The 27,579-nt window shown below is 40.4% G+C and overlaps 1 protein-coding gene across 6 annotated transcripts in view; it reads left to right on the top strand.

Annotated features, from left to right (window-relative positions):
* Positions 1-27,579, top strand: part of FAT1 (FAT atypical cadherin 1) — a 125,331-nt gene that overhangs the window by 10,371 nt on the left and 87,381 nt on the right. For all 6 annotated transcript variants that reach the window (XR_005018206.1, XR_005018207.1, XM_036838841.1 and 3 more), the window contains exon 2: positions 7,238-10,523. Coding sequence is in view for 4 of the 6 variants with exons in the window: in XM_036838841.1 (XP_036694736.1) it covers positions 7,256-10,523 (3,268 nt within the window). In the remaining 2 variants the exon portion in view is untranslated. The remainder of the gene's footprint in view (positions 1-7,237; positions 10,524-27,579) is intronic.

Below are 27,579 nucleotides of genomic sequence, written 5' to 3'. Positions count from 1 at the left end.
AGGGTAGAAACAGTGTCTTTAGTGGAGGGAGTTCTAAGGAAGTCAAGGTAGCACTGAGAAACTACTTTTTTCAAACTCTTTGCAAACATAAGAAAGAGAGAAATAGGCTGTTAGCTTGAAGGAAGTGCAGGTTTGAATGAAGGTTATTTTCAGTGGGGAAGAACCTGTGTGTATTTGTGGACTGCTGAAGGTGGCGGCAGCGAGGGGGCACTTGAGTGTGAGGGACGATTTAGGGAAGAGCTGCAGGAGAGGCAGAGTTTTATGGCATCAAGGGTGTCTTTATTTGTAGCTTGGGTGGGTCGCATCTCTTCGGAGATGTGGCAGGAAGAGAGAGGAGGGGAAGAGAACATTTTAAGGAGAGGAAGTGGGGGGAATCTCTACCACGACTTCCACTTACTTACTATACATGGAACGTTCACTTTCCTGATCCCGTATTTAGTGAAAGGCCGAGGTTTGTACCTAAATACAAAAGGGAGCATCATAATTTGGTCCATAATGAAAACTGTACTAATTTGGGAGTGGAAGAGTGGCCAGTGTTAATGACTGCCAAAACATCATTTAAATGATTTCTGTTTGCAGAGAAAAATATATTAGGTGAAATGCTCTTATATCACAAGAGGGTAAACAGTCTGTTTATTGAGCTTCTCTGTGGGCAAAGTTTGCCCTGGAGTGTGGGTGAGGAGAAAGTGGTTGGCGGGATGGGTCATCACGGAGAGTGGTCATGTTTTGGAGCGCTGAAAGAGGAGAGACCAGCGCAGGGATGCCTAGTCTAGCCAGAAATGTACACAGAGCCCTTGTTCGTTGGTCTTGTCTTTTATGTCACAATAAAACAACAACTAGAAACAGTCATCTTCAAGCTACCCACAGACAAGTTTTATAGGTTCGTTGAGTAGGTAAATTACATACTAGAGTTTATACGGAGGCTATTTAAAAATTAGGAAGTCTGTTTAACTTAAGGGCAAGGAAACTTCCAAAAAATTATTTAGAATTGATGAAATCATGTAAATGCTGAAGCTTTTAGGTTCTGGAAGAGAATTACGTGCCGAGGAGAGGGATTTGCAGTGTGTACTGTCAGTATGAATAGTTTGAAGACTGTTCTCAGTTAAATTGGAATCAGTTGTTGATCATTTGAAGGCAGTATTTAAATTAAGTCATTGCTGGAGTAATCAGACTTACTGCAGCTCCAATCAAAGCTAACAACATACAGAGTTAGCAGAAGTAGTTAAATGATATATACCAAGCCTGAGCCTGGTGTTCAATTCTGGGTTCATAGTGCCACCCACCCCCATTTTTACTGAAAAAATGTATTAAGATGGCTTAAAAAGATTTAGTATGTACCCAGAAATAAACAAGATCTACCCATTAATTTTTCAGTGTTAAGAATGAAAGCTTTTAAAAGTACTGTCTATGGTTATTTTAATTTATTAGAAAAATGCAGGGTTTTTTTCTGTTGTAAATGTCACCTGGAAGCTGTGAATTGGTTATAGCTGAGTAACAAGCAGGCTTTCTAAGACAGACACAATACTCTTTTTTGACTCCTGTTAAGTGATTTTAGAGGTCATTAAACGTTTATTTAATATACAATATTTTTAAAAAGCAGGAGCCATTTACATTTCATATTGTCTTTTAACAACTTTGTGGCAATTCTCTTTGGAAACATAGTCTTCTCCCTCACTATTCAGACATCTCTAGGAAGTACTTTTAAAATGTGATGCTATTCAAACCGAACATTAAGCTCTAAATTTCAGTAATAAGTTCAATTCTAGTGACGCTCTCACTGATGTGGATACAAAATGGGAGTATGATGAGGGAAAACACAAAATGCTTGAATATTTTTGTGTATTTTTATTATCATATGTGGAATGGAGAGTCTGATACTGTTTCCCTCTTGGATAGAGGGCTGGAATGACTAATGGCGTGTGTAAGAGTTGCGACTCTAAATAATAAACATACATTTAATAGAATGTATGCATTGTGTAATACAGTGTCCCACCTAACGCCCTGTCTCAAGCATCTGAAACATCCGAACCTTCAGCTTTAGATCTAAATGTTTGCACTTATGCAGCTGTGTTCTCAGCACGGGGCTGTGTTCTGTTGTGTGAAGCCTGTGCGGTCACAGAATTGATTGGAACACTTTACATGAAAGTCTCGCAAATGAAGAAACGTGAGCACATTAATATCTGACTTCTACCAGAAAAATGATCTTTCTCTCTTATTTATGGAGTTTCAGAAATCTGTACTAAAGATATTTAAGCTTTGGACCTGAGGCCCTTTTCCCTAAAGGCTGAACTAAGTAAACATTCTTTGTTTTCACTTTGGAAAATGCACAGAAGAAATCCTGGATTACTCTAAGTTCAAGTAGTGTGATCACCTTCTAAATATCAAAGTGTAGCCTTTGGCTAAAATGGTTTTTGGAGTTTAATTTTCATAAGCGTGAGCACTAGGTAATAATGTACTTTTTTAGATGAAATGGTATTAGTATCTTTTTAGGATTTTTTTGTGTGTGTGTGTGTTTTTCCCCTGCTTTACTGTTCGTTTTGCATAGAGTAACAGCCATAATTTTTCTGGCATTTTAAGGTGAAACGTGAATTCACAGTTCTCGGGTACAGTACTGTAAGGTTAACAGGAGCTCCTAGGAAGTGGATTTTTTTTCTGATCAAAAGACTTGCATTTAATAATTTAATTACAATGGCATTCTGTTAGCCAAGTTTGCAGAGTAAATTCAGGGTTTTAAGAGGTCTCAGTTATGAATGTGGTCGAAAAACTTTATTCCAGCTGTGATGTGTCCCGTGAGAAGAACCGTGCGTGGTGGGTGAGTTGTGAAGGGTGAGCCAGGTGTTTGGGGATCCAGCTGTGAGAGAGAAGTGGGTGGTGGCAGAGGTTGCAGGTGCTGCTGAGGGATCGTCGTTGAGATGCCGTGGGGAGGGAACAGCTGCAAGGGTTTGGCATGTTGAGCCTTCTCCTTGCGCCCTGGGGGTGAAGGGCGTGCCCAGGGCACCAGCGGTGGTGGGAGTAGCATGGCACCAGCCAGTATTAATGGGTCATTTTCAAGGTCTCATGTTAGGCTGCAAATGTTCAGAAAGATTGGTTTGCTTACCATTGTCATTGTCACACCACTGTTTCTTGCTTCTGCCCCAGTGGCTGCTCTCTCTCCCTTGCTGGTTCCTCTCGTCTTCTGTCTTCTAGATCTTGGGGAGTAGCACGGCTCTGTCCTTGGTTTTTGTTTCTTGTCTCTGTGCTCTCTCCGTGGGTGATATTTAGTTTTGTGGTTTTAAATGTAGCGTCTTCCATATTCTGACAACTTTCAAGTTTCTCTCTCCAGGGTGGACCTTTCCCACACATCTAACTGCTCACTTGAAGTCATTACTTCATTACTTGGCATTTCTACCTTAACACGTATAAAGCTGAACCCTCGATCGTACTCCCTAAAATCCGTTCCTCCCTCAGTGCAGGCTTCCCTCTCTTGGAACCTGACAGCTCAGTTCTTGCTCAGCACGTGATCTCTGGAATCTTCTTTGATGCCTCTCTTTCTCTCCTTCCGCCTCTGCCCTCCAGTTCATCAGCTGGTCCTGAAGTAGATCCAAAATGTCACCCTCCTCCCCACCCCCACCAGGACCATTGAGGCTGAGCCACCGCAGTCTCTCACCCTTGCTGTTGCAATACCGTCTAACTGGTCTCCCTCCAGCTTTTGCCCTGGCCGCCCTCCCTTCTCTTGTCCACCCCGGTACCAGAGCAGCCCTTTCATTTTAGGTTCGAACATGTCACTCCCCTGTTCTCATTTTATTTGTAGTAACATCCAACGTCCTTTACCCTTCATCCATGAGGCCATACTGATCAAAACAAATGATAAAGACATTAGGAGAGAATAGACAAATCTCCCTTACAGAAGAACTCTAAATGATTTATGTAACGTAACTCTCCACCCGTAAGTGTGGACTGCACGTAGCGACTTCTTCCAAAGGGCACAGTAGGGGAAGGGGGCAGCAAGTACCCCGCTGCGGAGAAACCCGACAAGCACTGCTTCAACCCAGTGAACAGGGTCAGCATCAGCATCGATGTGATGTGATGAAAATGGCACTTTACCCCGCGCTCTTCCTCCCCTCAACGCATAGCCCCAGTCTAATCACGCGGAAAAACATCAGACAGATTCCAGTTGAGGGACGTTCTGCAAAATACCTGACCAGTACTTCTCAAAACTGTCAAGGTTATTAAAAACAAGACAAATCAGAGAAACTGTTACAGTCCAGAGGAGCCTAAGAGAATATGATGACTGAATGTAATGTGCTTGTCTTGGCTGGTATCCTGGGATGGGAAAAGGGCATTGGGACTTAGTGAATTACAGTGTATCTATATTATTTCATTAGTTGTGACAAATGTACCATAGTAAGGTGAGATGTTAACAGTAGGGGAAACTGTCTTTAGAGTTTCAGAAAAATTACAAAAGAATTTTAAAATGAAAAGCTTATCTAAAAAAAACTCTCCTTTATTGCTCTCCCCTCACCCACTGTGCCAGGCCACAACGGTCTTTCTCCTTGTGGCTTCTCTAACTAGTACTATCTCTACTGGAGATGACTGAGCTTCAGGGGCCATTTGTACTGTCTGGAGACATTTTTAGTTGGGGTTGGGGGGAAGAGAGGCTACAGGCTTTTAGTTGGGTGGAGACCAGGAATAATACTAAATGATGCCTAGGACAGCTCTCCACCCCACACACCCCCTCCCCCAGCCAAGAATCATCTGCCCCAAATGTCAATAGTTTTGAGGTTGAGAAACTCTTGTCCTTTTTCAGGGTCTCTCTTTCCCTCCATGTTTCTGACTGCAGTCTCCATTTCTTTCTGCTTTATTTTTCTCCTTAGCACTAATCATCAGCATCTGATAGACTCTTTGTTTCCTTGTTTGTCTCTCACCAGGAAATGTATCTTCCATGAGGATTTGTTAGTAGTTTGGTTCACTTTTGTATTCCCAGCATGTAGAACTGTTCCTGACATGTGGTAGGCTCTCATGAAATGGGTGTTGAATGAATCAAATGACCAAGGACGTGAATTAATGATAAAGAGAACATATATATACACTCAAAATTCAAATAGTAGAGAAAAGTGAAAATGTGAACATTCCCCCAGCTGCCTGTCCTTCAGAAGTTACCACTGTTAAGAGTTTACTTCTTATCTGTCCAGAATTTTTGGGTTTATTTTTATGCACATCCATGAACTATGCATATAATTTATCTCCCCTCCCTTTTGCAAACATAAATGGGATCAGTTTAGTTTTTCCGCTTAATGTATCTGGACATCTTTACATGTCAGTGTATAGAGTGCTCTCTTATTTTTTTAATTACTGCATAATATTTTATATGTAGAATTAAGCAAAAATATTTTAATTGCTTGCAGTAGAATCCTGGTTTAATACTTTGTTGTAAACTGGATACTAGTAACATTATGTTTCCTAAAACAGAAAGTGCTTGTGCAACATCATCTTTTTAATGCTTCTTTAAGACATTTTCTTTACGTTTTATCCCTGGTTTGTAAATGCCTCAGTACCGGGATCTTTGCCTTTTAAAATAGTCTTTAACTCCATGTACCTAGCACAGTCTGTCTGCTAGCAGGTTCTTAATACCTGTAGGTTGAATTCAGTCATGAATCAGAGTTTTCACTTGTTTTGATAAAATTATCGGATTGTTACATAATCCTCACATTTCCCTGAGTATTAGAACTGTTGACCAAATTAAGAGATAGCTTTGGGAAAAGATTGTCTTCTTATTTTGTTTAAACCTTAATTGTTGTTCTAGAGGCCAAAAATTCTGTCTGATTTCCTGACTTTATCTGCTGAGAAGTCATGGCTGCTAAAGCACAAGTTAGGGTGCCGGACTTGAACATGATTCAGTATCAATTAAGCTTCTAATTGCCTTCAGCATATCAAGTTTTTTCTTTTTTTCCTTAATGAAATGATTAATGGGGCAAAGTTGGCAGTCGCTGAGTTAAGATACTGTAAATTAAAGTTGCCATGCTAATTTCCCCTGGCTGTTCGGCCAGCCCTTCAGTCTGCTGTTTCTGTTACCTTGGGGAGCAGTCCCATTTCCCGAATATTCACTTGAGAGGTCCTTTGCCAGGGCTGCAGCGCTGTCCTCTTCTGACCATGCTCGGATGTTTGTGAAGCTCCGTTGATTTAAAAGGTGAATTACGTTGGCATTTAGGGGAACAGTTGGTCTGAAAGTAATTGTCCTCCCCTGCCAGGCCTCAGCCCAGTGAACTGCCTGCCTTCCCACTGGTTCAGGGTACCCCTTTCTCAAATGTCCTCTTTCCTCCCACTTTGCCCTTGGACCTCCCTGCAGTGCCTGCCACCTTGCTGCGTTGATTGGGCCCCTCTACGCATGTTTGCTTAGATGATTTAGCTTTGTGTGTGTGTGTCTTGTGTTCGGGTGACAGGTTGTTCAGTGCCCCGAAGACAGCGGACCCTCTGTGCACTGGCTGTTGGCAGCCGTGGTGATACAACAGTGATGTTGCCAAGATTTGTGTCCCTGGTTTAGGGAGGGCAAGTTCTGTTTGACATCAAGCTCTTGCTTTTCCTTTTGTAAACTGACTGTTTTGGGCTCAGTTTGTTGGTTCAGAAATGACTTCAGTATTAAACTTGGTGATATATTTATTTTAATACCTTTAAATAGTTAATATAGTGCTAAATGAGACAGTAAACCCTTATGTAGGGAGTGAACTTAATCATTCTTATAAAGAAATAATATAATTTCAGGATAAATTTCTAGATGAGATTACAAGCTATCATTATGGGAGGTTATATAAAACCACTGTTGAGAGTTTTTTTGGTTGTTAGCTGTCTGAAGTGTCCCATGCTCGGGATACTGTAGTAGCATCAAGTTTGTGAGCTTTTGAGCACTTAATTTATTATATACAAGTAAATGGAAACAACGTTCACTCCCTTTTTAGCAGTCACTTATACTTGCCTTGAAGACTGACGTGCAGGAATACAGTTTAGTTGTTACAGCTGGCAGACCTTCATCTGATGCTCATGAGGATTCTTTGAGTCATTAAAATTAAAAAAATTGCTCTTAAACTTAGTAATTCTAGAAATATTAGCAGTATTGATACTTATATTGGAAAACCATTGCATTCATATTCTGTATAGATGGAAAATGCTTTATTAAAATGTGAGGTCTAAAACCTTAAAAAAAGTACACTTTTTGTTTGTTTTGTTTCCCTGAAGCAATGATTCTTATTTTCTCCTGTTGCAGGTTCCTGAGAGTTAAGCGATGGGGAGGCATTTGGCCTCGCTTCTGCTTTTGCTCCTCCTCCTCCTCCAGCATTTTGGAGACAGTGATGGAAGGCAAGCACTTGAACAGACTCCTGTACAGTTTACACATTTCCAGTACAACGTCACAGTGCATGAAAATTCTGCAGCGAAGACCTATGTTGGGCATCCCGTAAAGATGGGTATTTACATTACAAATCCATTGTGGGAGTTAAGGTACAAAATTGTCTCAGGAGACAATGAAAACCTATTCAAAGCTGAAGAGTACGTTCTTGGAGACTTTTGCTTTCTGAGAATAAGGACCAAAGGAGGAAATACAGCTATTCTTAATAGAGAAGTGAAAGACCATTACACATTGATAGTCAAAGCAGTTGAAAAAAATACTAATGCTGAAGCACGAACAAAGGTCAGGGTGCAAGTGCTGGATACAAATGACTTGAGGCCATTATTCTCACCCACCTCGTACAGTGTTTCTTTACCTGAAAACACAGCCCTGAGGACCAGTATTGCAAGAGTCAGTGCCACGGATGCAGACATAGGCACCAATGGAGAATTTTACTACAGTTTTAAAGACCGAACAGACATGTTTGCTATCCACCCCACCAGTGGCACCATCGTTTTAACTGGTAGACTTGACTACACAGAGACCAAGTTCTACGAGATGGAAATTCTCGCTGTGGACCGTGGCATGAAGCTGTATGGGAGCAGTGGCGTCAGCAGCATGGCCAAGCTCGCTGTTCACGTAGAGCAGGCCAACGAGTGCGCTCCCGTGGTAACAGCAGTGACTTCGTCACCGTCGGAACTGGAGCAGGACCCAACGTATGCCATCATAACCGTGGATGACTGCGATCGGGGTGCCAATGGGGAGGTCGCTTCTTTAAGCATTGTGGCAGGAGACCTCCTTCAGCAGTTTAGAACGGTGAGGACCTCTCCAGGGAGCAAAGAGTATAAACTCAAAGCAATTGGTGACGTTGACTGGGACAGTCATCCTTTCGGCTACAACCTGACACTACAGGCGAAAGATAAAGGAAGTCCTCCCCAGTTCTCTTCTGTAAAAGTAATTCAGGTGACTTCACCACAGTTCAAAGCTGGGCCAGTCAAGTTTGAAAAGGAGGTTTACAGAGCAGAAATAAGTGAATTTGCTCCTCCCCACACACCCGTGGTCATGGTGAAAGCCACACCTAGCTATTCTCATTTGAAGTATGTGTTTAAAAGTACACCTGGAAAAGCTAAATTCAGTTTAAATCACAACACTGGTCTCATTTCCATTTTAGAACCAATTAAAAGACAGCAGGCCTCCCATTTTGAACTTGAAGTAACAACAAGTGACAGAAAAGCCTCGACCAAAGTCTTGGTTAAAGTCTTGAGTGCAAATAGCCATCCCCCTGAATTTACCCAGACAGCCTACAGAGCATCTTTTGACGAGAATGTGCCCATTGGTACTACGGTGATGAGTGTGAGTGCTGTAGACCCTGATGAGGGTGAGAACGGGTATGTGACTTACAGCATTGCAAATGTGAATCACGTGCCATTTGTGATTAACCATTTCACCGGTGCTGTGAGTACTTCAGAGGACTTGGACTACGAACTGATGCCACGGGTTTATACTCTAAGGATTCGGGCGTCAGACTGGGGCTTGCCGTACCGCCGGGAGGTTGAAGTCCTTGCCACCATCACTCTCAATAACCTGAATGACAACACACCCCTGTTTGAGAAGATAAACTGTGAAGGAACAATTCCCAGGGACCTAGGTGTAGGGGAGCAGATAACCACTGTTTCTGCGATTGACGCGGATGAACTGCAGTTGGTGCGGTATCAGACTGAAGCTGGGAATGAACTGGATTTGTTCAGCTTAAATCCCAGCTCCGGGGTATTGTCATTAAAGCAGTCGCTCATGAATGGTTTAGGGGCGAAGGTGTCATTTCACAGTCTGAGAATTACAGCTACAGACGGAGAGAATTTTGCCGCACCATCGTATATCAACATAACTGTGGCTGCCCCTCGCAAGCCGGTAAACTTGCGGTGTGAAGAGACTGGTGTGGCCAGAGTGCTGGCAGAGAAACTCCTGCAGGCCAATAAATTACACAGTCCGGGAGAGGCTGAGGATGTTTTCTTTGATTCTCACTCTGTCAATGCTCACACACCACAGTTTAGAAGTACTCTTCCAGCTGGTATCGAGGTAAAGGAAAATCATCCTGTGGGTTCCAGCATACTTTTCATGAATGCTACTGACCTTGACACTGGCTTCAACGGAAAACTGGTCTATGCTATTTCCGGAGGAAATGAGGATAGTTGCTTCATTATTGACATGGAAACAGGAATGCTCAAAATTTTATCTCCACTTGACCGTGAAACAACAGACAGATACACCCTGAATCTTACAGTGTCTGACCTTGGTCTACCACAGAAGGCTGCTTGGCGTCTTCTGGAGATCAGAGTTCTGGACGCCAATGATAATCCACCTGAGTTTTTACAGGAGAGCTATTTCGTTGAAGTGAGTGAAGACAAAGAGATAAATAGTGAAATCATCCAGGTTGAAGCCACAGATAAAGATCTGGGGCCAAATGGACATGTGACGTACTCTATTCTTACAGACACAGATAAATTTTCAATTGACAGCACGACTGGAGTGGTTAAAATCATGAACCCTTTGGATCGTGAAGAACAGCACGTGCATTACGTAAAGATTGAAGCCAGGGATCAAGCCAGAGAAGAACCCCAGCTGCTTTCCACGGTGCTTCTGAAGGTATCATTAGAGGATGTTAATGACAACCCACCCAAGTTTATTCCCCCTAATTACCGTGTGAAAGTTCGAGAGGACCTTCCAGAAGGAACCATAATCATGTGGTTAGAGGCCTATGATCCTGATTTAAGTCAGTCTAGTCAGGTGAGATACAGTCTTATGGACCACGGAGAAGGAAACTTTGATGTGGATAAGCTCAGTGGAGCAGTTAGAATCATACAGCAGTTGGACTTTGAGAAGAAGCAAGTATATAATCTCACTGTGAGGGCCAAAGACAAAGGGAAGCCCATTTCTCTGTCTTCCACTTGCTACATTGAAGTTGAGGTCATTGATGTGAATGAGAACTTACACCCACCAGTGTTTCCTAGCTTTGTGGAAAAGGGTGTAGTGAAAGAAAATGTCCCTGTTGGTTCATCAGTGATGAAGGTATCAGCTCATGATGAGGACACAGGAAGAGATGGGGAGATCCACTATTCCATTCGAGATGGTTCTGGTGTTGGTGTTTTCAAAATAGATGAAGAAACAGGTAGGTGTGTTTTTATTACTGTGGTTTGCTCTTCCCTTTCATTTTTTTCTAAAGTAATTATGCCCTGTGCTGGCTCCTTCACAATTCCCCATTGGCCTCTGGTAGGGCGCAGTGCATGTCCATGCTTTTTGTCCTGTTGCACATGTCTTTGTATAGTAAGCCATGAGGATGGAACTAGAGGAACCTGAATGAGTTGGCATAAGATGAGTAGGAAAAAAATCAGAAAAATTGAAATCATTACCACTGATAATATACAGGTTTGTTCTGTATATTATCAGAAGCATCTTTGTGGTTTTGCTGTAACTTTGAGAGGCCCTTCCAGAGTTTTTCCAGCTAGTAAGGTTGAAGACTTAGAAGACTACTCCACTACCTAGCATGCTATTCAGACGTTCGTGCACACCTGCAGATTAGGCAGTGCACAGAGAGAAGACCTGTTCTAAAACTTCATGCTGTGATCTGTTTGACTTAGTACCTTCTTGGGGTTTTGTTTGAAAGGCAGGTGTAGGCTGTAGAATGTCAAACTGAGGGGACCTGGCTTTGAATTGTGGCTCTTTCAGTTGTTAATTTGGTGGTCTGGACAAGTTGATTACCTTTTTAAAACTGACTTTCTCCATCTTTAAGATGGGGACACTCAAAATTACTGTAAGATTTATGTGGGCATAAAGTGAAAATAACACATGTTAGAGTCTATTTAATGTCTCTTGGAAATGGTAGCAATGCTCTGTTATATTCTTTCCCCTAGAATAAGGTCCTAAAACCAGAACATTCAGGATAGCCAATTTATGCTAGAGTGTGTATTTTTTGTTTTGCATTTTGTACATATCTCAAATTTAGCTGCTTTTCACAGATTTTATAGTTATATATCAGTCTCCCTTGATGGAGCGTGAGCTGTGGTATTAGTTTGCTGGGGCAGCCATAACAAAGGTCTGCCACAGACTAGGTGGCTTAAACAAGAGAAATTTATTTTCTCACAATTCTGGAGGCTAGAAGTCAAAGATCAAGGCAGAGTAGGTTTCTTCTGAGTCCTCTCTCCTTGGCTTGTAGTTGGCCATCTTCCCCCTGTGACATCACATGATCTTCCCTCTGTATGTTTGTGTCCTCATCCCTCTTGTAAGGATACCAGTCACAGGGGACCACTCCCTAATGACCTCATTTTAACTGCTTTATCTCTTTTAAGGCCATGTCTCCAAGTACGGTCATGTTTTGAGGTACTGGGAATTTAGAACTTCAGCACATGAATCTTGGGGGACACAATTCAGCCCAAAACCACGTTTAAGGATGGGCTTTTAGCTCATGTATTTTCTGTCCTCAGCACCTAGCAAAAAGTGCCTGGCGTGTAGAAGCTGCTCATTAAATGGTTAAAGACTGAATGAGTAAATTAATGATTATTTTCGCTTTGAATGTTCTGCTTTCTGAGAATGCTAGTGGAAATAGAAGGAAACTGGGTAATCGCAGCAATAATCAGCCATAGGTGGGGTTCAGTTTGTTTATTAATCTCATTGATGTTTCCTTTATGAATATGTGCATTCTAAAAGGGGTATTTTTCTAATTACCTTAAACCTTTAAGTTTTTATTTAGTAATACCACAAATAAGTTCTTCAGTCAGTACCCACCCCAGTACCCACTCCCATATCTAATAGTTGTATAGCACATGAAAAATAATTATTGTCCTAGAAATAAGTGATTTTAGAGACTATACAATTTTTAATGTGTTTTTGTTTATTCAGGGGGTTCTTTTTCTAGTGAATTATATACCACTAGCATGTGGTACAGATCTGCAGATTACATGCTACTCATCTGAAATACCTGTAATGGTTCAATTCAAGAGAAAATAGCATCACCAGCAGCAGTTAGTAATCACCCATCTGAAAAGTAGAATGGATCTTTTTTCTTTTCATACTCTCTGATATGAATTAGTTTTCAGGTACAATGGCAACGTAGAAAAATACCCAGGATTTAGTAACTGAAGCTGAAACTATGAAGTGTTTTTGTGAATTTCATAAGGACAATTTTTCTTATTTTTTTCTTTTCCAAGGTGGGCTTTGAAAGCCTGTGAAGAGAACTGTTGTAAGTTAAAGTTCAGACAGAAAATAAAAACAAAATCTTAATTTACATTTCCTTGATGTCTTAAATTATATGAGCACAGCCTTTTGGATATTTTTCTTTCAAGTGAGAAGAGTATTTTTATTGTTGCTTTTTAAAGACCTATTTAGAAACTAATATTTTTCGTGTATAAATTTAAGAGACTGGGATATTCTTACTATCAAGGGAGGTGGAGTAACCAACCAACTGAACAAGGCAGTATTTATTCTGAGATACATAATTTATAGTAGTTTTCAAGCTGAATGGCAGTGCCAGACTTTTCCAGTGGTAACTTAGTGAGAGGCCAGGGGATGAGTTGGGATTATGGGCAGTGGGGTAGGAACTGTTATGCATTGGTATAAAGATTGAGATTTAAAGGTGAGAGAAAAATTGGAAATTTCTAGGTCATCTATTGTGCAGTCCTTGCTTTACAGAGGAAAATACATAGCACGCAGCAGATTTATGTTTGTGTGCTTTTTGAAATTGAATAAAGGTGATGTAATAATATTTATACATTGCCCTGGTATACATTGCAAGATATTTTCTTTTTGGCAGTAGAATTATCAGCCCAAGTTATTTTACAGAGACCCCTGGCAAGACACTTGGTATCATAGTATAGAATTCTTTCATGAAAAGTCAGTATGTTTGTGCAGCAGAAATACTAAAATTAGATGTGCTAATTTTTCATTTGGGGTTTGTCTCACTGATTGGGAGAAGTGTGGGAAGGTGGAGTGCAGGTGGGAAGTGTGGAGAGGTGCCTGTCAGATGAAGAAACGTAGGGGCAGTTCAGGGACACCGTTGGGCACCCCATAGGACACAGCAGTAAAACTCCGGTGTGAATTGGAGTTGGCCTGGCCCAGTTTGGGTTCATTAGCACCTTTCAGGAACTTCAGTCTCTGCTCCTTGCCCATTTCTGCTGAGCCTCCTTTCCCTCTAGGGATACGTTTCATATGAGGTTGATGTCTGTGGGCCTGTGCAGAGCTGCTGTGGGTGTGGAGCCCACGAACCTGCCCACCTCATGGTCTCTTTGCTTCCTGCCTTTGACTTAACTTTAAACTCTGTAGTGTTGGTTGAATAATATAACCGAGTTTTTGTGGTGTTTTACCTATTTCAACATTGTCACATACGCATATCATTTGTATGCTTCTCATAGAACAGAGGATATATTCAGCTATCTGAATTTAGTTCTTTTTTTTTTTTCTTTTTCTCTCCTTTTTTCTTTTTTTATTTTATTTTATTTATTTATTTATCCATGGCTGTGCTGGGTCTTCGTCTCCGTGTGAGGGCCTTCTCTAGTCGCGGCAAGCGGGGGCCACTCTTCATCGTGGTGCGCGGGCCTCTCACCATCGCCGCCCCTCCCGCTGCGGAGCACAGGCTCCAGACGCGCAGGCTCAGCAATTGTGGCTCACAGGCCCAGGCGCTCCGCGGCATGTGGGATCCTCCCAGACCAGGGCTCGAACCCGTGTCCCCTGCATTGGCAGGCAGATTCTCAACCACTGCGCCACCAGGGAAGCCCTGAATTTAGTTATTATTTTTAAGATCCTCCTTTTTCTTTAAAAAAAAAAAAAAAAGCCTACTTAAATTTGAAACATCCCCTGACAAGTTGTTTTTTTTGGAAATGGAAATTCTATGGACTACCTAAAATATGTAGTTGGATGAACAGCCCTGTCAACTGAATTTTGTGCATCTTTTGCTAATTGGCTTTGCAGGGAGGCAACACATACTTGCAGTATGGGGGTGACAGTCATTTGACTCATCAGATAATCTCTCACTGTGTCATATGCTTTTCCTGGAGAGGCCACTGGCTGTTAGTTAACTGTTCTGACAAATCCAAGCCCACACGATTGATTGTCCATTGGAGGTTTGGAAAGGTCGAGTGTTAGGTGAAACACTATTTGGAAAGTCAGTCTTGTTAGAGAACCAATCTCCAGTGCCCTAATTAAGATTCTCCCCTTTTTGTCTCCTTAAAAATCTACAGTGAGGGTTGTAAAGCAGGTTTAACAGAAATGTTCGTGGAGTACGTATCTTGGAAGCATGTGTAATTTCACATTTAGGTTTTTATTTTCCTGACTTTATACTTCTCAGCGTTCACCCCATTCTCACTTCCAATGCGTTCCTGGTTGCCTTGTTGTAAGCTTCAGAGTTGAGCAGAGTAGAATCTTGGGGCTTCCTCCTGGAGATCTGTGGAATAAATTCAGTTTAGTGTTCTTGGCTGATGAGGACCCCTCCAAGTTAATTATTACTTGAGCACCAAGTAAAACGTTGTGGGTTTTTGCTAATTTTTAAAACTAAGGATAGTTTTTAAAACTAGCAAAATGCTTGGCCAAAAGTTTCTTTTCAGTTGTTAATAGGACCTCGTATTGAAGCAGTGTTTATTAGTTGAGCTCTGTTGCACCCATGTCTGTATTGTAATGGGATGCCTTTTAGGTATGTTTTCCCTTCTGCCTGGAGTACTTTGGTTCAGTTTGGCTGTTGGTGTAGTGCAGCCAAGCAAGAGTGTTTTCCCCTTGTGACTCTACATATTCGGGGAGACCTAGTATTTCACTAAGATAAAAACAAATTTCTGAACTTATTAGTGCTGTGTTACTCTTAGACTCCCAATCCTGCTTTCAGGATTGAAATTTACATTTTGATGAAAAGACTTGGAATGAATTAATACGGAAGTACAGCTGTTGCAACAAGATAAACCACTGTTCATGAAATATGGGAGGGAGAATAAGGACTACATTTTTCTTGAGAGAACCTGGCTGCATTCTCATTACAGGGGAGCGTTATTGCACCATTCCTGGATCGCCCGTTTGGAGACTGGCTCCTGGCCTGCCTTAGGGGATGCAGGAGGAACGATTTGTGTAATGGGAACAGAAGGGAATTCCAGTCCAGGCTAACCTTATTGTTGACTTAAAAAACCTTTTCCCAACTTAAAGTAGGATATTCTGCATACAGCCAGGGACCTATGTTTTTTCCCAGGGCCACTTCTCTCATGACAGAAACTAGAATGTAGAGGAAAGCTCTTAATGGGCTCAAGCATCATGACCAAAAAGGCTGTAAGAGTGGCTGAGAGCTGGGCGGCCGCTAGAAGTGTGGTCTAGTGTGGTGGGACCAGGCGCTGGGTCTAGAATTCCAGGCAGCAGGAACTTAAATAGATACTGGTGGGAGGCCCATTAGGGAGTGAAGAAATTTGCTGATGAAAGAGCTTTTGTGTTGCCATCTCCTCCCTTAAGTGGCCACAGCTGCTGTCCTGTTCTTTCTTTTTGTTCTCCTCAGAAAGTTGAAGAGAAAAGAAACTGATTTCCTAGCCAACAGTGAGATTGAAAAATCGGGCTTTGGCAGAAATTATGTGATGACAGTGTGTTGTTGCTGTGTCTGGAAGTAAGAATCTGTGAATCTGAGTCAGGGCAGGGAGGGTGTGGTAATAATCCCACTGGGGAAGGGACCCTCCTTTGAAGCAGGAGGATTTTAAGGTGAAAATAGGATCTAATTAGAAATCCTAAGGAAATTCCATTTTGTTTTAAGAGGAAACAGAGGATCAGCTTTTCTTTAGTTATTTGTATGATATTTAAAGAGTTGATGCTTTAAGTACCGAGTGAATGTGGCTGGAGGAGGTGTGGGGATATAAAGCCCTGTGATTCCAGGTGGTATTACGTTGTTTAGCAGCATGTGGTGAAGGCGTGCAGTGCCCTGATACAATCCTAAATGATGTGTGAGGGCCAGAACCTGGGGGGGGATGCGGTGGCTGCATGCTTTCGGTGATAATGACAGTAACGATGAGGGGCGTCATTGTAATAATAAACCACAGAGACTTATTGAGTGTCACAACCAGTGCTGTTCTAAGCACTCTATATGTATTAGTTTATTTAATCCTCACAAGTACCAGATAGTTACTGTTGTCGCTATGTTACCGATGAGGAAACGTTCACAGGTTAAATAAGTTGCCTAAAACCACTTGAGTACTAAGTGGCAGAACTCGGGAGCGTGTGCGTGCAAACACTGCATTGGACTGCCTCTTACTCAAGAGTGAGTGGTCTTGAGATGCTCTAAGGGAGCCCATTTAAAGTTGAGTGGGATTCTGGGCTGAACAGGGGTGGGCTGGGCTGGGCTGGGCTGGACCCTTCAATGCTAAATTTGAGGCTTGGTCTTGACTCTTGGTATTGACTCTTAAGAATCTTCCTCCTTCATTTTTTTCTCAGAACGATGTATTGCTCTTTGGCACATTTAGTAGAACAGGATTTTAGTGTTACAGAGTGGTAGCATTTAAACAATTTAATATTATTGCACTGAACTGATTAGTAGCGGGTGAATCACGTTGAGTAATATCGTGAGCTTCCATGTCTAGTGGAGATGGACAGGTGTCTCACCTGTGTTTTCAGTTGTGAAAGTATGACCTTCTCATGAATAAAAATGCTGCCTGTGTGAACTGTACTGGATGTTAGTTGAAGCCTCTTTTCATGGAAACCTTGTTTTAGGTGGTTGTTAGGGTCCTGGCTAACCTTTAAAACCAACTTAATACACACAGTAGCTGAAGCTGGCTTAACCCGCGCTTCTTCTTTGAATGGAGTTCCTCGTGGTCGTTGTCTTGCGCTGTCATCCTCGATGCCTTGGCCTCAGCCATTGTCCTCACCACCACGTGGCATGAGGCATGAAAGCCTTAGTGAACCTGTTCTCCTTCTCAACCCTCTTGGCAGGGAACCATCTTTATGTTCTAAGAGTGTTGAAGAGTTGAGTGCTCATACCTTGATGAGCGGCATATGTGTGTAGAGATTTAATACCCCATTAACCTGTAGTGTGTTCTTTCTGTATTGCCTGCCTTGCCCAATTATGAAAATTGAGTAGATTTTAAACTTTAGTTGTTTGTCCATGTTGGATTTTTTTCTTAACCGTTTAGTTCCTGTTGTTTTGACTCTGGATTGTTTTAGTTCATAAGTCTGTGTTTGTCAAGTATTTATTATCTGTTAGTTTGTATTTTGTGTACTCCTTTACTTTGCAGCTACCTTCATGGCACTTAGTTTTTAAAAAACCAAACCATGTTGCTGTAAATAGTGCATTCTCACCATACAGGACACAATGCCACAAAGCCAAGTCTTTCATGTCTTCGTTACTGGGAATAAATGGACTTGGAAAGATTGCTCTTCAAGGGCACATGGCTGAACGTGTTGAACTGGCAGTTATCCAGTTCAACGGCAGTGATAAAAGTCGAGGAAACTATTCACATATATACTTCAAGGGCCAGTCTTATCAACTAACTTGCCTTGGCAACTGAAGTACGCTTTCTCCCCTCAGAATATCTGCTATCGTATTGAACCTGTTTCATTGCTAGGCCTCCAAGTAGCTGAGTAAACTGACCTGTTGAAAGAGAATCTTTAGAGGTGTCTATTTATTTTATTCTGGAGAAAGTCTACCAAATATGGTCTTTTTAATTTTAGCCCAGTTGATTTTTCCTTTTTTTTTCATTTTTCCTTTTTTTTTTTTTTGTTAAAAGTTACCCAGCTATTTCTGTAGTTTCTTAAGACTTCTTTCTAATTTGTGCTGGTTTAGCCATATTGTGCGCTTATCTTACTTTCTTCATATTTATCACCATCAGTATATAATTATAGTTAACATTTATTGAATGCTTACTGTGTACTAGCCCTATTTTAAGCTCTTTATTTTATTGTCTCATTAGATCGTCACAGTAATTCTTGTGTAGAATTAGATGGTAATATACTCTGTTCATTGAATTTTGAAGTATTTGTATACGTATATATATTTTTTAATATTTATTTACTTGGCTGCATGGGCTCTTCGTTGCAGCGCGCGGGCTTAGTTGCCCCACAGCATGTGGGATCTTAGTTCCCCGACCAGGGATCGAACCTGTGTCCCCTGGAGTTAAGGTGGAGTCTTAACCCCTGCACCTCCAGGGAAGTCCCCATACATATATATTTTTAAATTAAGTAGTGTCATAGGAATTGATGTGGTTTAAGGTGTGACACACTGAGGGTGTTCTGGTAATACAGAGGCGGTTCTTGAGCAGGGGCGTTCCATCTCCATGGACTCCTCCCTAAAGCTTTAGTGTCCCCTATTACATGAAGTCCAAGCTCTTCAGCATAGCCTGTGATGCCCTAGTAAACTTGCCTCCCCTCTTCAATGTCCTTTGCCTGTGCTGCCCTCATCAGCTCTGTTCATCAGGTGCTTTAGCCAGGTGGGGCCGGTCCCTCCCCTGTCACCCTGTCACCCCTCTGGGCCCCATTATTTCCTATCGCCCCTGCCTTTGGGTAACACACTGACCACTTGATCGGCTCTTATTTTCTCTAACCTCTGCTTTAATAAATCTTTGTTGACAAGCTTTCTCCTTCATATGGAGCTAATTCTTTTCTTGTATGTATTTTTTTTTTCACTTTAAGTATCACTCTAGTGTAATTGTTTATTTACAGTCCTTTTCTCAGTTGTCAGCTCCTTGTGTGGGTAGATTCTAAATCTTTTACTACTGGGTTCATGTAATAGGCACTCTGTAAATATTTGTTAGGTTGGCCTAATGAGCCACTGTTGCCTCTCCTGAGAAGCCTTTCCTGAGACCAGGTCGTTAGTCTGCTCCTCTTTGTTCCCCTTTCTGTACATGTCTGACTCGGAGTTTTTTGGTTTATTGGTCTTTTTCATGTGTGTCTCCCAGAATTCAAGGACAGAGCACAGTCTTGCTTTTCTTCCTGCCCGCTCCTAAGCACAGTGGCTGACATAGCACTGCATAGCCTTTGTTCCACAAACAGATTGCAACATATAATAATGGTAGTCATGAAAGGGGTGTCAGGCCTTTCTTCTACTGCCCTCCCGGATACCTGTATCCAGATCTTCAAAACAGTGGTTCTTCATGTTTCAGAACACAAGAAACTTTGAGAATCTGTTGAAAGCTGTATATTCTCTCTTCAGAGATTCAGCAATTTGGTTACAATACCAGGGGCTCATGAAATGCTAACTCTGTTCATGGACCCTCAGTGTCCTTGGACCCCTGGTTTTAAGTCCCTCTGTTCTAGAGGTTTCAGGGTGGCCAATCGTCACAAGTTCTCATAAGGGAGGACCAGAGGGCGAGGAGAACAGTGATAACGATGGTGACAGTGGTTAATGACAGGCATTTGTATAATGCTCCACAGCCTGCAAGTATTTCTACATACATTATATGGCACTTAGTCTAATACGTGCTTATACAGTGGGTTTTATTTCTACTTTATAAATGAAGTAGGTAAACCTTTGCAACGGACAAATAGAAATCACTTTTCTGTGTATTTGTACATGTGGGTAAAATGTACAGATTCAAGAGAATCTGTCATCCAAGGCTATTTCCAAGTGGAGTAATAAACTATAGTTCTTTGCAAACCTGTATCTTCAGATAACCCTGTCTCCCCATTAAGGTGTACAAGACAAACGATTATAATAAAATATTAAACAATATATCCGTTTTTAAGGTAAGCAGCTGTCTGGGCCAGGATTTGATCTTTAGTATTGCCAGCTTACCGTGGAAATCCTCCATAGCTCAAACTACTAGTATGCCTTTGTTAAGGTAAAATAATGTGAGATAACATAGACTTCTAATATTGAACTTAACTTTCTTGACAGACTGGATTTTTTATTTAAATGATCTTAAAAATCAGAGCATTTGGGATTTAATAAACTGTTTTAGTTCTGTAAGTAGTCCCTTATTCAGTACAAAAGAAAAAATTTGATGAGTAATGCTTATTTTTAAGGCTACTGTTTATTATAAAAGGAGCATTAAATAACTTTACAGTGAAAGATGAAATTAATGTGTATGTGGCAACATTTTCTGATCTGTGATTTACAGGTATTGATATTCATATCACTTCCAGTCAGTATGTTATGTCAGTTTTTGTAAACAGTGATTTTGGACTCTTTCATGAAGTAATATGTTTTCTTTATCACAAGTTGAAGACATTTTGTTAGTTTAAAACAGCTTTTTGGAAAAGGACTTTACATTTGAATTAACTTTTAAAGTATCTTAAAACAGTTCAACCATAAATTCTTAGTTAAAAGATTCTCTAAGATCCATTTGTTTTTAGTTTTTGTTTGTTTTTTTAAAATAATTTTTCAACCTGAACCCCCACTCATTTTTATTGACAGTGCCCAAATTTTTTTTTTTTATAGTAATCTTTTATTTATTTATTTATTTTTATATTTATTTTTGGCTGTGTTGAGTCTTCGTTTCTGTGCGAGGGCTTTCTCTAGTTGTGGCAAGTGGGGGCCACTCTTCATCGCGGTGCGTGGGCCTCTTCACTATCGCAGCCTCTCTTGTTGCGGAGCACAGGCTCCAGACGCGCAGGCTCAGTAGTTGTGGCTCATGGGCCTAGTTGCTCTGCGGCATGTGGGATCTTCCCAGACCAGGGCTCGAACCCGTGTCCCCTGCATTGGCAGGCAGATTCTCAACCACTGCGCCACCAGGGAAGCCCTGTTTGTTTGCTTTTTAAATCTTGGCCACACCTCTCATGGCTAGTTTCCCTGACCAGCGATTGAACCTGCCACGGCAGGGCAGTGAAAGCACCGAATCCTAACCACTAGACCACCAGGGAGCTCCCTGCTTTTAGCTCGTCATTAACTTAACTGTTTTACTTGCCTGTTTAGTCTTAAAGCTGGTTGACATCAAGCTGTCTCAGATATCTTTATCTTGTTGCAGTTCTTGGCACACAGCTGGTAGTCAGTAAATACTTGTTCAGTGATGGTCATCTTTTGGTAAAGCCAATAAATGTTTGTCACATGACGCTGTTCTTCTTTTGATTTGTTCCTCAGCTGAAGGTGTGTACATTTTTAAATGAAAAAAAGACGAGTTTGCCATGTAAAAACCAAGTTAGTTCACTGGTTGAGGCATCAGAATGGAAACCCGTTACTTTTAAAGGATAGATCTAAAACAGTTTTTTAAAGTATTTTTTCCTTAACAGCGTGATGACTTCATGTAGAAGATGAAAGCTGATTAGGAAAGCATGAACATGAATAATATCCATGTTTGTTTTTAATTAGTGTTGTTGGTTTTAGAAAGAAGTCAAACTAAGTATCACATCTACAGAATATAAAGCTTTATAATTTAAGGCCCATGATTTTTACAAATAATGTGTTTTGCATAGTGTATATTAAGAACTATTCTAACATTTTAAAAAATCTGCTTTTGTCATTTTACGTGTCACAGTAGGAGCTGTATGAGGGCAGGGACCTTTGTGTTGTGCCTGCCTGTATTGCTAGTGCCTAGAACTAGGCCTGGCACGTAGTAGGCCCACAGCAAACACTTGGTGGATTGGTACAGTTTGAACTTGAAATAGATTGTTACCAAATAATAAAAGGAAACACATATCTAGGTAACCATCATTGGGAAAGACCTTTTAAATTTGTTCTACTGGGAATATATAGAGAAAATTATAAAGGGGTAGAAAGGTGTCATATGTGCTACAGGTCCACCTGTTCTTTTAATGCACTTAAAACTGATCTTCCATTTAAAATACCCTTTTTCCCATACTTCTGAAATAGCTCAAAACAAAAGAATTAGAGTAACAGCCACAACAAAACTTCAGTGGCACTGCCGATTCCTTTTGTTTATACTTTGCTGGCTGGAGAAGCAACTTCATTTGTCAGATTGGGTTACCAACACCTAGAATTAGAAATCCTAAATTCTGTGGCTTTCTAGGTGAGTATACCTGCCTTAGGGTTTGTTGTTTTCTTGGGCTATAGAGTAGCCTGTGTCATTCTCTGGGAAACGTATTTCCTCTGTTTTAAGTACTAAAAGATGAACATCCATTTATATTGTATGTTATTTTGCAAACATTTAACTCTTGAAAGACTTTCAGATTAGTAGAGCCTATTTTTATTTGCTGGTGTCATTATTGATGAATTTCCTAAAGCTTAAAAGAAGTAATTATTTCTAGAGTCCTAGAGTATTTTTGAAACTGTCAGTTTTCAGCAATAAATTGAGCACATATAGATGTACTCTTTTAAAAAGGCATTTGTTGTTTATTGTAAATCTCTTGGTTATTTCTGTTAATGGGGTGCTATTTACTTATAGCAAATCCTTCTTTTAAAGCCTAGTAGAATTAAGGAGAAATTCTATGTTAAGGAGAGTAATATATGTAAAAACTAAAAATATTTTCCTCATCTAAGTGACTGCATCTAAATTAAAAAAAAATATTTTCCTCATCTAAGTGACTGCATCTAAACTTAAAAAAAATATTTTCCTCATCTAAGTGACTGCATCTAAGTTTTAAAAAAAAATTCTTATTTGCTCTTTGTCTACTTTTCTTGCTTACTTAGGGCATCTAATTCTAAACCTTTCATCCATATGAATAGACGGTTAGCAGTAGCTAATTCAGTTCACTTTGTTTTTCTAATTTATACGTAACTCTTTAGGATGATTAAAGGAAGGGCAGAAAACCTTTGTGGAAGTTATTCTCTGTGTATTTGGGTAGAGATCTGTTCGGAGGAGGCACATTTTGGTGCCTGAGAACCAGTTAAGAGTTACGAGAAATGGAGAGATGATGTCTAGTTTAAGTTAGGTTTAATGAGAGCGATTAGAAGATTTAGTGGAGTAAATGCAGAGAAATCCAAAGCCAAATTGAAACTCTCATTATCTTTGGGCCGATGTGAAATACTGTGAAGGAAGTCACAGAGAACCATGTTATTTAGCCTTTTGTTGGGAAATAAACCACCTTAAACTTAGTGGCTTCAAACAGCCGCCTAAGTTTATTTAGGTTACAGTTCTGTGGGTTGGTAGTTGGGGCTGGATTCAGCTGGGTTTTTCCTTTGCGAGTTTCATCTGGGCTCGCTCATGTGTTGGGGCATTTGCTGTCAGCATGATGGCTCAGCTTCTGGGAGTTGGCTAGATTCTGGTTGGGGGCCGGGGCTACAGCCCTACATGTGTCATCATCCAGCAGACCAGCTTGAATTTGTTAACATAATAGTCTCAGGGTTCCAAGAGCTGGAGAACAGAAGCAGCAAGACTTCTTCAGGCCTGTACTCAGAACTCATATGTTGTCACTTCTCCCACATTCCTGGCTGAGCAGGGTGACTCAGTGGGTAGAAAAATAGACTCCACCTCTCAGGAGGCGTTGCAAAGTATTGCGTTCATTTTTCAGTCTACCACAGTCGCTTTAGCTGGTTTTTTCCCTTCGAGGAAATTCCTTTTGAATAGTAAATGTACATAAGAATTTAAAGGCATTTGAAAATTGTCTGTAAAAAATATCTATAGTATCTTGAAAAGTTTCTACCTTACATATTCAGCTATACATAAGGTTTTTAATGCTGTTAAAACATTTCATGGTTTTAAAATAGTTCTTCAAGTTATTTAAAATGTATTTCCGTGTAAGCTAGAACTTGATCAAAGATACCAGGAGTATGCATGAATAAAGACACCAAAACCATAGTCTTTACTCCTCAGTTTTTATCACAAAGATTTCTGAAGTTGCCTGCCCCCAGGGAATTTGAGGATCCCAATTTTTGAACAGCATTTTAATGCCAAAGGCAGAGATATTGAGTGTCTGGTAAAGGTAGCCAGGAGGTCTTCACAACAGCCTTTGGTTTCTGGATGTTGTTTTTTACACCACTTTTCTTGCTAATTAATTTGTCACAAATTGTTTCATTTATTGCTTTTTCTTAGAGGAAGACTTGGGGGAAATGGAATGGGAAGTACAGGGACGATTTAGGGGACATTGAAAGAGGCAGGGAACATAGGAGGGTGCATTGCTATCTCTTGGCTTCGTACACGTTCCTTATACCTCTGCTCACGTTTCAGCTTAAATGGAAACGTATTAAAAATAATTTAAAGATGTATTTTAATGCCACTTAGTATTGTATTAAAGTTAGCTTGTATTAGAGTTACGTGGCATATATGCAACAGAATAAATAGGAAAATGCCCTATGACATTTCAAATCTCAGAATTTGAAACAAACTCATAAATGTACTGACTGACTAAACCTTGTGATGTTTCTGTAATTTGGGGAAGTTAATGGAAATTTGGGGAGTTAATGTCTTTAAACACATTGACCTATCTGTGGAAAAGGAAACTTGTGGCTATCTTTTTTTTTTTTTTTTAAAGAAGATATAATTAAACCCTGGTTAGTATTATTTTCCTCAAAGAGATTAGAAAAACAAGAAATGAAAAATAATCCTCCTTAGAGAAGAAAAGAATAAGTGACCTCAATAAAGTATAAATGTTCATTGTTTATTGCTGTACAGTGATCATTAAATATCAAAATGAATGTTCTTGTTTCTAATAAAATTCTTTCATAGGATGAAATTAAGATTCTATAACAGAAGTTTAATTTAAGTTTCATTAGAAACCTAGTCTAGAGATGCTGACCTAAAATTTGATATTTTAATAAATAATGAATCTTGAATAGAGTATATGGAAGATCATTTTATCTAAGAGAATAGCAGTCTTAAATTCTCTATTTTGGGATTAGAGGTGAATCTGCATTATGATAGATACCTAATCAGTACAATCTGTGTAACCAAAACAAAGCACAACAAAACAATTCGTGTCCCAGAGTAGACTATAAAACCACTTATTAGAAGTACCCTATTGTTGAAACATTTTATTCCGATGCAAGTGCCCATATGAAAAAAGTGAGCCTATATTCACAACTTATATTTGCAGAATTGTGTAAATTCTGCCAGTGTTTTATTTTTTCTTCAAATCTTCAAAGAAGAGTTAGTTTACAGCTTAAGGCAGCATTACTCAGTAGGACCGTCCATGTATATAATTTTAAATATTCTAAATGCCACACACACACACAGACACAAATTAAATAAGTGAAATTAATTTTGACAATGTATTTTATTTAACATACATTTCAGCATGTAATCAACATAAAAGAGTGTTACTGAGACCTTTTATGTTTTTGGTTCACATGAAGCCTTGAATTGATGTGTATTTCGCACGTACAGCACATCTCTGTGTGGACCAGCCCCACTTCCAGCGCGGCGCAGGTTGAGAGAATTGTGTGGAGCTCAACTACTCTAAGAAATAGTTGTCAGTTCGAAGCAGGGCTCAGTCACCCAGTGAGGTGGTGGCCCCATGTCTGTTCCTCCATGATTGGTTGGTGCACCCTTGCTGGGAAGGGGTGGTGGGAAGAGTTAAGTGGTTCTGCGTGACGAGTTTAGTATTGTTAGGAGCAGATACCTTCCTGGGATGGTATTCAGTGAGGATGTTAAAAACTCACCGTGCTGGTGTTGCAGAAAATTTCTTTGTCAAAGGTGCTGCTGGCTTAGATCCTGGTGTGTAAAAATATTACAGTGAAGCAATTCTTGTGTGTTAAGCTAGTGTCAAAGCTGGATGGAGACTCATTTTGCAGTCATTTGACCTGGGCTGTCTCTTGCTTTGTGTTAGTGGATGTAGGAAAGCAACCTAACAGTTAATTTCAAATTAGAACTTTGTTTTCAATTAAAAATTGTCTAGTGATAGCTTTTGTAAAATTCTGAGTGAATCAGTGTCTTTTTTTTCAGGATAAACAGCTCTTATTAAACTAGTCCCATTCACGTTGCCTTTTGGGTACGTATTTGGGGTTGGTAGCATAATTCTAATTTGATTTGACCTTTGAGGGCCAAATCTTCTTTATGTAAATGTATATGATGTCTTAAGACAGTTTTTACCAAGTGATTTTCCAAAAGATGTGATTAGACCAGGTCTTCCATTTCCAAATGAAGCAAAACCTGTAGTAATTAACAGACAAGTTCCTATGAGCTCGGGAACTTGTTAACCTTTGTAACCCAAAACCTATATTTTTCATACTTCTCTTTGGGATTAAGGGCAATGATGAAAAGTAGTCCTTCTGTAAACTTGCTCTTGTGTTGCTTCAGTTTTAATTCTTTTCAGAGTTAAAAAGTCCATATTTTCATATTTGGGGATTTTTCTGTGTAAATTTTGGGATGTGCACACTGGGATGGTTTTTGTCCTGCCATGTTCTAGTAATGACACTCTTCATGGCATTTGAATGGACAGGTGGTTAAAACCTGCTATACCATGCAGGCTGCCACTGCTGCCCTGGTATCTCACAGATCTACCTGCTTTTGGGCTTTAACAGTTTTACATCAAAACTTGTGAATGAAGCTTAAGTAAATATGTTTATTTTGTGCTGGCTGCTGGCCGGGAGTCTGCTAAAGCAGCTGGAGATTTTTTTTTTAACCCCTGCCGGGTGAACCATCACGGTGACAGGTAATAGCATTCCTCAATGAAGCTTGAACTCTCCTCCCGCCCCCCCTTCAGGACTGTAGAATGTAGGGATTGTCTTGCTCTGAGCCCTGTTGATTAGGTCACAGCCTGGTCTTCGGAAAACAGAGTTGCCCTGGGGCCACCTCACTGCAGGGAATTTGCTAAAGCTGGTGTGAAAGGGCCACATGGGGTCTCCAGATTACCTTATGAACAGGAATCTGTTCAGGGAGCAGAGTCCTTATTAAGGACTATTAACTTTTTCAGGCTTCTCCTTGGATTGAAAAGCACTTGGAAGCGAAGGAATAATAAAAGGAAATTGTTGCCAAAGCCACTGAAGGTGCATCTCGAGCCATCTCTGGGAGTACATCTGTTCAGTTGCAAATTTATTTCCTGCTTGGGGCTTCTGTTAGCTTTAGAAGTCCCCTTTTAAGGTCTTGAAAGGGGAGTTTGAAAATGATTACATAATATTGATTCTTTTCTTTGAAGAGTTGACTCTCCATAGCATTTGGGCAAAGTTGGCAGGGAACCACTTGCATTTGTAAAATGAACTTTATTTTCCAATTTAAAAAAACAGTATATAACCATTATAGAGCTCTGGGAAAATGTAGACTATTATGAAGAAGAAAAAAAAAACTTCTTAAAGTTCTACTGCCTAGAGCACCACTGAAATTTTTTCCTAACTTGTGTACACACACACACACACACACACACACACACACACACACACACACATACGCACACATACATGCACACACATATACATACCCATATGGCTCCAAGTGCTGGATTTTTTAAAAAGTAAACTTAAC

The sequence above is a fragment of the Balaenoptera musculus genome, chromosome 21, assembly GCF_009873245.2.
Source record: "Balaenoptera musculus isolate JJ_BM4_2016_0621 chromosome 21, mBalMus1.pri.v3, whole genome shotgun sequence".
Taxonomy (NCBI): Eukaryota; Metazoa; Chordata; class Mammalia; order Artiodactyla; family Balaenopteridae; genus Balaenoptera; species Balaenoptera musculus.
Note: the sequence above shows the minus strand (reverse complement) of the source record. Positions and strands in the feature narration are given on the sequence as shown.